The following is a 14,256-nucleotide window of genomic DNA, read 5'->3' as shown; positions in this document are numbered from 1 at the left end:
GTGTTTTTGTTTGCCGAGCTGAGGTGGATAGTTCCAAGCCGCAATTTTTAATTTTTTTTTCCAAAAAGGCAGTGCCAGCCCTTCACAAATATGTAGAACAGAAGGTGGGCCAGTCCTTGAGCTTATCGGTTCCCTCCAAGGTGCACGGCGGTGCAGACGTGTGGAGCTGTAACTACGGTCAGGGCCAGTCATGTCCTTTATGGCCCACTGGATGAATGTGCTTCCCACCCAGCCACACCAACAACTTTAACAAGAGACGCCGCTTTCTCCTCCACGTTGTCAAACTGCTGCTCCTGCGCCAGTGTGCCCCTCCTCCTTCTCCACCACCACCTCAGCCACCACAAGTCTAAGTGCTCCTCCATCATACCACATGTGCGGGGCATAGCAGTGTCATGCAGTTCTACACCTGGTTTGCCTGGGCGAACAAAGTCACACAGGGGAGGAACTGCTCCTCATTATGCAAGAAGATATCAATGTGTGCCTTTCTCCACGACAACTGAAAATCGGAACCATAGTGACAGACAAAGGAAGCAACATGGTGTCCACGCTGCACCGAGGAGGGATGGCCCATGCGCTCTGCATGGCGCACGTGTTCAACAGGTTCCTCTAGGTTCCAGGAAACTGTGCATGCACTTCAGCCATTCTTACAAAGCCAAGCACACCCTCCTCAAGTTGCAGCGTCAGAAAGGCCTTCACCAAAATAGTCTGATATGCGATGTTGCCACGCATTGGAATTCCAGCTTCCATATGTTAGACCTAAGCGGACCAGAGTACGCCCCTGTTTAACTTTGATGTCAGCAACTGGCAGCTCATGCGTGACACCTGCCGATTGCTCACTTTATTTGTCAGTCGCCAGGACTGCGGGATGAATAATGTCATTCCACTGCTTCATGTCCTGGAACTCATGCTGCAAAATCTGTCAGGTAAGGGCACTGGAGAAGTGGAGACTACATCTCATGGCCACATGAGGAGGAGGACATTGGAGCACAAGCAGAGTCTGGTGAAATCAGGGGTTTTTCCACTTAGGTGACAAGAGAGGAGGAGCAGGAGCATCCGGAGGAGGTAGAAGACGAGGCAGATGACCCAGAAGCACAGTGGCAGTATACAGTGGAGATGGAGGCTGGGAGTCCATCAGAGGGATGACTTTTCGCTCTCCACCCTCTTGGATAAACGCTCAAAAATGGTTGACTTTTTTCCAGCTGCCGAGAGAGAGGAACAACTGGCGTACTATAGAGAAATACTGCAAGGACAGTTGGCCGCTGCCTTTGTGTGCCATTGTCTATCCTCTTTCAGGTCTCACTGAGGGATTCCTGGCAGTGATCGCTCACGTACTACTGTGTAACAAATTCTACATCCTAGTGATGGTTTTATTATTCCATGCCGTGTACTGGGAAGCTGAAAAAAAAAGTGGTGAAATTGAGAAAAAAAAACCACATTCACGGAGATACCAAATTTCTATAGGTTTTAATATATTTTAGTAGATTTAAAAAATGTAAATCTTTTGTACAAAAAAAAAAGAACAATGGCGCACATTTGCTAAGAACAGAGCAAACTGCAACAATAGGGAAAGGGGCATGATTTGAACTTTTATTTTTTTTACTATCTTTTAAACTTTTTACATTTTTTTTTACTATTTTTTAGTATAGTAGTATATGTGAATTTTGCAACTGCTCCTCGCTCCTCAATGATGTCACAGCCAAGATCACAGACGATCACAGCCAAGATGGTGAAATAGGGTTAACACCCGCGATTGGTAACTGCACCGATTGGGGGTGTTAGTGGTCGGTGTTTGCGGCATTATGCAGATATTAAGCTTGTAGAATCTTTATTCTGTCTACAAATTCTGTAATTCTGCTATCAATATACTGCTTTCGACTCTTGCATTAACCAGGTGTGTCCCCCTCTATCTACTATTACCTCCATCCCCATTCCTGAATTACCTCTAGGGGGATACAGGCAGTCCCCGGGTTACATACAAGATAGGGTCTGTAGGTTTGTTCTTAAGTTGAATTTGTATGTAAGTCGGAACTGTATCTTATCATTGTAATCCCAGCCAGAACTTTTTTGGTCTCTGTGACAATTGGATTTTAAAAATGTTGGGTTGTCATAAGAATCAATATTAACAATAAAGCTTCATTACAGACACAATTGATAACTGTTACAGCTGATTATTGTAGCCTAGGACTAAAGTACAATAAATTACCAATATACAGAGGTCCGTTTGTAACTAGGGGTTGTATGTAAGTCGAGTGTTCTTAAGTAGGGGACCGCCTGTATATCATATGCTGGTGTTTAGTGTGGCGGCTTATGATAAAGGCCCCACCCTCCTGGACACATCCGGAGGCTGTAGCCTCCTGATGTATCTGGTGGCTGTACAATTGTGTATACACTTATTTACTAACTATCTCACTTGTTGCACGTGTTTTGCTTTTTAAACCCTGCTGTATTGGTAATGAAAATTGAATCCAGAATTTGCCCTTTAGTTACCTGTAATATAAAACACATGTAGACGACTTGATTAAAAGGCTCTGACCTTAATTACGTCTGAAATATAGACAGAGGGATTACCAGTCTGTCTACTGGAACAAAACATAGAAAAATGCAAAACAGGAACTAGACTTTGCTGCTATTACTTTACAAGTGGGAGAAATTCCTATAAAATAACAAAACAGCTATGGGGTAAGGACTACTCATGGAGCACTGACATAGTAGCATGTTCAATATGCAGCCAATCAGTGGCGTAACTAGGAGTGGCAGGGCCCCATAGCAGGCTTCGGCATGGGGCCCCCCTTCCCACTAAAAATTTTTACATATATGTATACTCACACATGCAAGTTACAATCACACATTTGTACACTTACGCACATATGCTCATATAGAGCATTTGCACACACATACAGTGACATATACAAACACACAGCATATATACACACATACAGTATATGCAGACGCCATACACCATATACACATCACAGATGCAGCATATATACATCACATATATGTTATATACATATTATGATGTACACAGTGCAGCATAATATGGATATAATGATGCGCATTCTTCACTCTTTAGTGTGTCAGGTCGGGTGGTGGGGCCCCCTGACACTGTGGGCCCCATTGCGGTTGCTATCGCTGCTACCACTGTAGTTACGCCCCTGCAGCCAATCTTGTAAAGGTTGGTTCACAAACATGAATATATACAGTATATTTATGGGGATCTAACACATCCACAGTATCATCTTGAAAATTACATTCATTACAAAGCAATTAAGTACCCTTAACAATAAAGTTGGCAAAGGAAGCTCAGATTCACAGTATACCATACTCTGCAACAAAATGACCCTGAAAAAATGGTAAAACAAAAAGAACAACAAACTTTTAATACTGGGGTCTATAGGAAACAGTCAAAAACAACTTGTTTCAGCTGCATTTTTGCGCAAGTGGCTTTAAAACTATGCATTGTGAACGTTGAAAGTAGAGATTACTCGTCCAAGCTTGATGCTCGTTCAAGCATTAGCGTACTCGCAACTGCTCGTTGCTCGGACGAATATTTCGCCAGCTCGGGAAAATGGCATCTTCCGCCGTTTTGATATTGGGGTCCAGAAACAGAGCCAATCGCAAGCCAGGAGACTCTGCAGTACACCCAGCATCACGTGGTACACTTACATGTCGATAGCAGTGGTTGGCTGGCCTGATCAGGTGACCCTGGAATATACTAGCCACTACCCGCAGTGCTCGGATCATTCTCTGCCTGGATGCCGTTATGGAGCTGCTGCTGGTCAGGGATAGCGTTAGGGTGTTCTATAAGATTAGTGTTAGGCAGGAGTGATTCTACAAGAACCCAACAGCCCTTGTTAGGGCTACAATAGCATAATTTTTTTTTTTTATTTGCTTGTGGCTGGGCTTGCTGCCACTAGTAGTGCATATTGTGACAAATTTGCAGGGAGACTTGCGAACGTTATTTTTGGCTCTTTGTGACACACATATCCATTTCAAACAGCTAAGTGAGACAATTTATTGGGCATTTGATTGAATTAGTCACAGTCTGGCGATTTTTTTTTTTTTTGTCAAAAGTAAAAGTGAAAGTCACAGCACAAAATCTTTTTGTGTGCTGTTAGTGGTGCAAATGCAATTTCATCTAGCTTAGTCTGCGTGCTACTTTTTAGCAAGCTAGTCTCCAGAAATCCCAATCCACATTCTCTCTGCCGGTGAAGCGTACTGTACGTCACGTGTGGCATAATCAAATACGGTCTTTTGTTCACATCAATACCAGAACATTTAAAAAAATTGTCTGTGTTGGTTAGAAACTAGCCATAGCAATCATCTTCTGAGGTTGCTGTCTGATTTCTTCTGCACGTTTTGTTCTTCTATAAATAAAAAAAAAAAACAAACATAAAAAAGTGACCTCCACGTGTCGTCTCGATAGCTGCCTCCACATGTCGTCTCCATAGCAGCCTCCAGACGCTGTCTCCATAGCAGCCTCCACATGCTGTCTCCATAGCTGCCTCCACACGTTGTCTCCATAGCAGCCTCCACATGTCTCCATAGCTGCCTCCAAAAGTCATCTCCATAGCTGCCTCCACCTGTCGTCCCCTTAGCAAACGAGCTGTGTCAGGCTAATTTTTCTAATGTGTGTCACCAGAAAAGTTATGGAACTTGATCACTCTGTCGCCGCCATGCTGTGTTATCGACTAAATATACCGTCAACCTTTTGTTCACATAGGAAATCATTTCAGCGTCTCTTGCTCACCTTCTTTTGGTTCCTCTCTGCCGCCATAACCAGACAAAATACTGATACGTACAGAGCTACACGTTATCCTTGGTTTGAAGCCTGAGTCCATTTTGGGTATGTCGCCATGCCACTCTCTGGCCTGCTGCTGCTGCCTCCATATGCAGTCCCCTATAGTGTCAGGGACAATTATTGCGTGTTTTGGATGCTATCTCGCCTCACTCGGTCACTCTGTCATCGCCATGCTGTTGCCCATAATTTTGGCATAATGGTGCGATTAGACAGCCGCAGAGGCAACCATGCATGCTGCCCCTGCTGTTTCCTGTCCATTTCCGTGGTGTTTCCATCATTTTCTTGAAAAATGCTCGAGTCTCCCATTGACTTCAATGGGGTTCGTTATTTGAAACGAGCACTCGAGTATCAGAAAAAGTTTGACTCGAATAACGAGCACTCGAGCATTTTAGTGCTTGGTCATCTCTAGTTGAAAGCCCCACCCAAATGTATAGCAGTGATTGACAAGCTACAGATTTAACAGCCACAGCATGGGTGTTTTTTTCATAGCATACTGATACTTCCAGTGGCAGATAAAGGCAGCCATAGGCCCTGGGCTATATAAAGATTCTGGGCCCCAAACCAGCCTTCAGTTGGCAATGCAAAAGCACAGGATGGGGCTCAGACAGATCACATATGCATTTCCAAATAAACACATGTCATTGGTAACAAACGCCCAGTGTTTTGCATGTAAATTATGGTGTCTTGTGTCATGTGTTTCAATGGAAATACATTTGCAATATGTCTGAGCCCTGGGCTTTACATTGCATTTCTAAACACAAAGTCCTCACTATAATCTTATACGGCACCACATTAACCATCCAGCATCTGGTTCATCAGAGGACTGTCTAGTTCTACTCTACACTGGTCTAAAGGCCAAAATATTAAAACATCTCTCCCAGTGCGATTTGACTGCATCAGAAATGCATTTGCATTTTCACTGAAAAACATGTGTACTGGAATGAGCACCATTATTTACATACAAACACTGGGTGATCATTCTAGAACAGATGTTTCAGTGAAAATGCATATGCATAATGACAAAGATCCTCCCTTTGTAATTTCTGATGCAGTCAAAACGCATCAAAAAATGCAATGCGTGAACCTGGCCTCAGGTTTTCACATGCAGTTTATGAAGCAAAAAGCAGGTGTGGATTATAATGGGCGAGAAAAATAACAGAAAGCTGTTACTCTTTTTAAAACTGCATCAGAAAACCTGAGCGTGCGGATGCACACTAAGGCTGCCCTCACATAATAACTTGCCACTGTGTTTATGAAATGCATGGGTCAAAACTAGAGATGAGCGAGTATACTCGTCCGAGCTTGATGCTCGTTCGAGTATTAAGGTACTCGAAACGGCTCGTTGCTCGGACGAGTATTTCCCCTGCTCGAGATCGAGCATTTAATTAAAAAAACACAGTGAAGAACAATGAAGAATAGAATAAAAACAGTGAACACAGTGAACACAGGATCATTTAAGTGAAAAACACAGTGAAGAACACAGTGAAGAATAGATTACAGATGTTCGGCACATCTGCTTACTTGTCGGGAGATACACGCGGAACGGTACAAACAAAATAGTATATGAAGAACAATATATATGTGTGAAGAACACATTGAAGAACACGGTGAGCAGGACGGAGACACCAGTGAGCAGCACAGAGACATCGGGGGAACAGCAGCACGGAGACATCGGGGGAACAGCAGCACGGAGACACCGGGGAGCAGCAGCACGGAGACACCGGGGAGCAGCAGCACGGAGACACCGGGGGAACAGCAGCACGGAGACATCGGGGAAACAGCAGCACGGAGACACCGGGGCAGCACGGAGACATGGGTCAGCACTGAGACATCGGGGCAGGGGCAGAACGGAGACACCGGGGAAGCACGGAGACACTGGGGCAGCACGGAGACATCGGGGCAGCACGGAGACATCAGGGCAGGGGCAGAACGGAGACACTGGGGCAGCACGGAGACACTGGGGCAGCACGGAGACATCGGGGCAGCACGGAGACATCAGGGCAGGGGCAGAACGAAGACACTGGGCAGCATGGAGACACTGGGGCAGCACGGAGACATCGGGGCAGGGGCAGCACGGAGACATCGGGGCAGGGGCAGCACGGAGACATCGGGGCAGGGGCAGCACGGAGACATCGGGGCAGCGGCAGCACGGAGACATCGGGGCAGCGGCAGCACGGAGACATTGGGGAGCGGCAGCACAGAGACACCGGGGAGCAGCAGCAACAGTCCTATGCTACATGCACAAGAACATGCTTTTCGGAGGTGTACAAGCCATTGTTGCAACAGCTTGCTCGTGTCCCCATATCTTTCTATGGGGTCCACATGGCTATATAGTTTCTACAGTCCCATGTGTGAGCTAAATGCCCGAGACACAAATTATACAGCAGGTCCTATTCCTGAGTTTGTGGCTCAGGAAGTCTTCGGCACATGAGAAGAGCTCACCTCCTTATTACACATGGGTAGGAAACAACAGCCCTCGTTCATGTGCAGGTAACCTGAGGTTCTAAATTAGAGGACTGAAGGGGAGAGGATGCCGGGACTGTACTACAGGAATTAGCACAATCATTTAAGGAAGTAAAAAGGTAATAACTAAGACCAGAAAACGTGGCATTTAATTGGAACAGGAAAACAAGAACAAATAAGGTTAAGATACCTCTACATTATAACTAGAAATAAACATTTCAATATTAAGAGCTCTGAAGAAAACAGCTTCAAAATTGTGTGTCCAATATAGATGGCAATACTAGAATACAATAATAATAATAATAGGTATTATACAACTGAATAGAAACTTAGGATTGCTGAATAAACTGCATAATCTTTGCCACAAGTTGTTCTTTTCTCTCTCTGGTCCTCGTGGGGATATCATGCTGCTTGAGCCAGTCCTGGAGATCAGCATTATTTAGCTTAAATAGCTACAAAACAACATGTGTCATTAATGTTTTACAAATAAGTGATAGTGATCATTTTCAACTAAAACAGTAAAAATTGCAGTGGATCTGCACAAACCACTTTTTCTACTTTTTAGCTAGTGTCTCATTAACAAAGACTAGGACCTGACGTGAAAAGCAACCTGAACCACCTTACCTTAAAGGGAACCTGTCACTGCTGTTTGAAAAAAATGAGCATTAGACAGGTTCCCATACAGCCTTATGGCTTAAGGGCACCCTTTTTTAACTAAGTTGATCGATGGTCACAAGTGGAGAAAATGGTAACCAGGCAGAGAATCCAGCGAGTCGGACTGGGCGTAAACTCACGCTTGAGTCTAGCAGCCGCCTCCTCAGCACGTCATAAGTTCCTCCTCATTCCAGTCCCCCTTTCTGATATGTCACTTGGGTTTGTCTTGTCCAAATCTTGCGCATGCGCATAAGTTGCTTGAAGCTGTGATGCGCAGTGAGTGTCTGAGCGGTCCCCGCCCTCCACCGCCTCACTGCGCATACAGAACGGGAAAAGCTGCGCACATGCAGTGAGGCGGTGGAGGGCGCAGACCGCTCAGACGCTCACTGCGCATGACAGCAGCAAGTGCTTATGTTCATGTGCAAGATTTCTGATACCGTACAGAACTGTTTAAGGTGTCATTTTTTGCAGAACTTGATGACATTTTAATTCCATTACATTTTGTGGACTGTATGACCTTTTAAAATTTTTTTTATGTCTTGCAATATTGTGAAAAAATGGGGTTTCAGATATTTGGGTGCTATTTTCATTTATGGGGTATATCGAACAATACACACACCAAATATAAAAACACTTAAAAGGATGTAAACCAATGTTACATCACATCTGGGCACCCACAGAGAAACTCCCCTATACCCTACCTAAGCCGGTTCCACAGTTGCGGGTGTGATGCGATGAACTTGCATCACACTCGCAACACGTGCTGCCCGGGTCCCACTGCGCATACAGAACGGGAAAAGCTGCGCACATGCAGTGAGGCGGTGGAGGGCGCAGACCGCTCAGACGCTCACTGCGCATGACAGCAGCAAGTGCTTATGTTCATGTGCAAGATTTCTGATACCGTACAGAACTGTTTAAGGTGTCATTTTTTGCAGAACTTGATGACATTTTAATTCCATTACATTTTGTGGACTGTATGACCTTTTAAAAATTTTTTTTTTTATGTCTTGCAATATTGTGAAAAAATGGGGTTTCAGATATTTGGGTGCTATTTTCAATTATGGGGTATATCGAACAATACACACACCAAATATAAAAACACTTAAAAGGATGTAAACCAATGTTACATCACAGCTGGGCACCCCCAGAGAAACTCCCCTATACCCTACCTAAGCCGGTTCCACAGTTGCGGGTGTGATGCGATGAACTTGCATCACACTCGCAACACGTGCTGCCCGGGTCCCACGGCCCGAACGCTGCAAACCAGGAGTGAATTAACATGCTGAGTTCAGTCCCGGTTTGTAGCATTCGGCCCTGCGATACGGGCAGCACGCGTTGGGAGTGTGATGCGAGTTCATTGCATCACACTCGCAAGTGTGGAAGCGGCCTTAATGAGCATAATCAGTAAACCTATAGATGGGTAATACATACCATCAGCCATGTAAAAACTAAATATTGCGCAGACCCCAAAAGTAATAGTAAATATTGTCTAGCAAACCAGTAAGAAAAAGTGACCCTGATCAACACGAAAAAACAAAGGGGAATGGCAAACCGTGGTAGATATCAAAGTTACATCAAGTAAGTGGGGAAAGGCAGGGAGGGGGGAGACAAACCCATGCGTTTCGTCACCAATGTGGCTTCCTCCAATGTATCAAGTATTGGTGTGTCCAAGTATGAATAGTGAAACATATCAGCTGTGATGGTCACGCTACATTGCAGGTGAGCGATATTTTCAATCTTGGAGAGGAAGGGGTGGTCTCTACTTCATTTGGGGGTGATAGATTCACCAGTCTGCACTTTATTACATGTATCATCACAAGTTGCGATTATGTGCATAGTCTCCGTTGCACTGGTCCTGCTCCTGCAGTCCCATTCCCAGGCCTATATTTACCACTTCGCGCTCCTGCTCTGGATCCATCTGGGCCGCACACGCGTCCCCGCTCCGAGGGCTCACCTGCGCCAGCTCTTCAAGACTTAAAGGGCCAGCGTCCTCCTAAAGGTTAATCTGGCTCAGCCTTATAATCAGGGACATCCCTTCCTGCTTTTCCAGATCTTCAGCATCATTTCCTGCTAAGTGAAAGCCCTCCAGTGTTTCCTGTGATTCCAGTGTTCCTCTATGTTCCTGTGATTCCAGTGTTCCTCCGTGTTCCTGTTATTCCCGTGCCTGCTGTGTTCCTGTCATCTGTTCCCTGCGCTCCTCTACTGTGTGCCAGCTCCTGTGTCCTTCAAAGCTGTTCTACTGTCTTCCCAGGCTTGGACTGTGTCCTGCATCCCTCCACTACCTTGGCTGCCACCGCGGGCCTAGTCGCACCCCTGGAATGTCCTGGTGGCCCCCGCCACAGCATGACCATCCAGCTTTGTAGCAGGCTTTGGTGAAGACCAGGTGCCACTTAAACTCCGGTCCCGGGTGTTGGCTAATACCGTCATCTCCCGCGGTAGTCCAGAGGGTTCACCACTCCAGTACCCTTTTGCCTGTGACAGTCGCCTACTCCAGAATTGTACCTTCAGAGCTTTGTGACATCAGTTCATTACTTCTTTCAGAGTTTTTGAGATAAAACGGCTCCCTGTAGTATTTTAGGTTGAAACATAGAGGTGGAGCGTACTTCTCCCATAATAATGTATATCCAGCAGCATAATGATCGCAATCACAGAGGTTGCGACTGTGACTGAGGATGGAAAGAGCCTGCAGCCTGCGAGCCGGTGGGTCCATGACAGGGGAAGATATTCAATTGTATGCATGTCTTACACACATACAATTGAATATAAGAGCACACAGGCATGTATGTACATTCTGCCTGCGTATACTTTGTTACATCATATAGTGTATGCTGGTAAAGCACACATACTTGTCTCTGCCCATGCAACTAAATTGGACAACACTAGATGAAGAGGAAGCAAGAGCGTGGTAGGTAAGTACTTACATTTATTTATTAAATGACGACGGGCCCTGTGACTGCTGCTGGATAATTTATTAGTGAGTGGAGGCTGCTGCTGGAGATCTTATTAATCAGGGGAGGCGGCTGTTGGACATTTCGTTGAGTGGAGGTTGCTGCTAGACATTTCATCGAGTGGAGGCTGCTGCTGGTCATTTCATTGTGGGGAGGCTACTGCTGTTGCTCATTTCATTGCGGGGAGGCTGCTGGTGGACATTTCATCGATTGGAGGCTACTGCTGGACATTTTATTGAGGGGATGCTGCTGCTGGACATTGCATTGAGTGGAGGCTTCTGCAGGACATCTTATTAATGACGGGGGTTGCAAGACAGAATTTTAATATGGGAGGCTACTGCCGGACACCACGTAGTAGGTGTAGGAATATGGTGCTGCAAGTATAATTCTGTGTAGCATATATGTGTATATTCAAGTGTAATGTTTAGGACAGAGTGGTGGCACAATTTTAGTTATACGGGGGCCAGATCCAAAGTTGCATTGGGGTTCACTGGTGTCTTATGTGTATATCAGTTTGCTCAGCTTCTCCCTACCGACCGACTTTTCATCGGGTTTCCCGATCGCGGGGATCGCGTTGGGCATTGTGTCGCACGCGATTGTTTTGTGTTCGATCGCGTCGGCAACACAAATCAAGGGGCGGGCCGTCGGACAATTCGGCGGATTCGGACTATGCACGGGATTTAACAATTCAAATTGTGTCGCAAGACATGCACTCACATACACCGGGAAGAAGAAGGTGAACTCCGGCAGATCTGAGTGGGGAAGCGACACATGCAGGATCTTGGGCACACGATCTTGATGAATCGCGGCAGATGCACCTCGGGGATCGCGCAGGGACTGGGTAAGTAATTGTGCCCCAATGCCTACAGATTGAACTGCATCATAAGCTCCCACTGCTGAGAGCTTGGTGACGTAACTGGCTCTCTGGCTGGGCTGGAGGAGGGAAGAGACGGGCAGAAAGGACTGCAAATGGTAATACATATTGAATTTTTAGGTTTTTTTATTATAATTTTTTTTTTTACTTTTTTTATTTTTATTTTTACTATTTTTCAGACTCCCTAGGGTACTTTAACCCTAGGTTGTCTGATCGCTGCTATCATATACTGCCATACTACAGTATAGCAGTATATGGGGATTTTCTCTACTCATTCATTACAATGTGCTATCAGCACATTGTAATGAAGGGGTTAAAACTAAATAGCCTCGGGTCTTCCGAAGACCCGAGGCTACCATGGAGACGGATCGCCGCTCCCCGATGACGTCACAGGGAACGACGATCCTAGGCAAGATGGCAGCTTCCATGTGCCACCATCTTTTTGAGTCTGCAGGCAGCTTTGCCGGCAGCGATCGCTGTGATAACACCCGCGATCGGTGCTAGCAAGACCGGTAAGTCTTTGCTGCAATATGCAAGATTTATCAAGCTGTCTGAAAGTCAGAATATTTCTAGTTGTCCAGCTCAGCTTTCATTTTACCAGTGCTCATGAATATTTTACAGGGGAGCTGTGATATTCTGATATTGAGACAGCTTGATAAATCTGCCCCATTATAATGCACAAATAAGCCATACCTCTCCTTCATACAACTTACTAAAATTCTTATGAATGACAGAAAGTTCCATTATTGAACTGCCATTACAATGACACACATTTTACATTATGTAAAAGTGACCTTTGTATTAGTACATATTTTAGAGGATATTTCGAATTTTCATGTAATGTTTGCATTTTATCATATTTTGCTACATTAAGCTGGTGGTGTGTATTAAATAAAACATTATTTTATACATGTTAGGCTACATTCACACGATGTATGCGCGCCATACTGTCGTACGGCGGTCATACATCAGCCCTGGGGAGTAACTCCATAGAGTAACATGAGGCCCTGCACCGTATTCCGTCAAAAGATAGGACGTGTCCTATCTTTCTACCGGCTATGGAACGGTACGATGCCGCACATGTGCTGCACCGTACTGCTCCCGTACGGCACAAAGAGGCCATTTAAGTGTATGGGGAACGTATATACGCCGTGTATACCCTAGCCATATATATGTAGCCTATACAGTACGTCCCCCATACGTTCATGTGAATATAGCCTTAGGGTTCATTACATGCGACCTCAAATTCTCGCCTGCATATACGTCCCCAAAGACGGCAATGGCGCCACCATTCCGCGCCGCACACCAGAAAAAGATAGAACATGCTCTATCTTTTCCCCAGTGTGCGGCCGGGCACCGCTGTTTTCTATGGAGGGAGGAGGGGTCACCTCCTCTCCAGCACACGGCGGTATGCCCACATGGTGGGCATACCACGTGTGAATGCACCCTTAGGATGTGTTTTCAGAAATAATTCTTTTATAGAAGTAGGAGCTTTTTACTGTGTGTGTTATATATATTTTTAAACACATTTGTGGATTGCAACCAAATATTACATGGTTTCTGATTTATCATTTTTATCATTATTATTTTTGGAATGTTAATTATTGTTAATGTTGTGTGTTGTGGTATATATAAATCTTCTCACTTTGACTTACATCTTTATCTATGTGTAAACCTCAACTTCAATATGAGTTTTATGTATATTTTCATTGCATTTTCAAAGCATTTTTTAAAATAATTTGTGTTTGTCACAAAGTTGCATGATAGTGGTACAGACTGTCAACTGTTAACCAAGACTTTCAAAAATATATAGGTTTTTAAGGGGGCCTTTACGTTTAAATCTGTTTAATTGCTATATTTTGCCTGTGACTGTCTTAAAATTTGTAGCAGTTTTTTATTTAGATTTTATTTTCATTTTCGTGATATTTTGATGATTTAATCAAGTGGACATAGACTATGGGTTATCTATCTCTTCACATGTTTATCTACTGCATTTAGGAGGTGTGAAGCAAAATATTTTCTGTTTAGAGCACATTTTTGCCATCAAATTAAATTTTTATCCATTTTTTTAATATCAAAATAAAAAGAAAATCTAAATTGCATGAAGCCTATGTCTATAAATAAAGATTATTATTTGTACTCATCAAAATTGCTCTGGACAATCATGCAACAAAAATTTAGAAATGCCTGCACAGAAAGGGTTAAAGTAGTAGCATAAAAACTGTATCACCCTGTATGTACCTTGTTATCTCTTGCATGCTGTTCTACATCCACTTTCATTCCAGTTTTATTTATTTTACATTTCTTAAGAGGAACCACCATTTTTTCTTCCTGTGAATACATTTGAATTAGAAAGAAAACATGCACATATATATTGCAATAAAGCAAGCCAAAATAAGCAATTCTCTAATTTACACTCATTAGCTATGTGCAGCCGTTGGTCAGCTAGCAGGCGAGTAGCTAGCAGTTACCTGTTCTCTCTGACTGTCTTTGCTGGGATGGTTGCCATGGCTAGA

General features: G+C 44.4%; 1 protein-coding gene across 12 annotated transcripts in view; it reads right to left on the bottom strand.

Annotated features, from left to right (window-relative positions):
* Positions 1-7,395: 7,395 nt before the first annotated feature.
* The window catches only part of C5H18orf63 (chromosome 5 C18orf63 homolog), a 55,546-nt gene continuing 48,685 nt past the window's right edge, over positions 7,396-14,256 (bottom strand). For all 12 annotated transcript variants that reach the window (XM_072152331.1, XM_072152329.1, XM_072152328.1 and 9 more), the window contains 2 exons: positions 13,982-14,071; positions 7,396-7,716 (listed from right to left, as the gene is read on the bottom strand). In XM_072152331.1, coding sequence (XP_072008432.1) covers positions 7,594-7,716; positions 13,982-14,071 — 213 coding nt within the window. In that variant the 3' untranslated portion in view covers positions 7,396-7,593. The remainder of the gene's footprint in view (positions 7,717-13,981; positions 14,072-14,256) is intronic.

This window comes from Engystomops pustulosus, chromosome 5, assembly GCF_040894005.1.
Source record: "Engystomops pustulosus chromosome 5, aEngPut4.maternal, whole genome shotgun sequence".
Lineage (NCBI taxonomy): Eukaryota > Metazoa > Chordata > Amphibia > Anura > Leptodactylidae > Engystomops > Engystomops pustulosus.
This window is presented reverse-complemented; position numbering and strand designations above follow the sequence as displayed.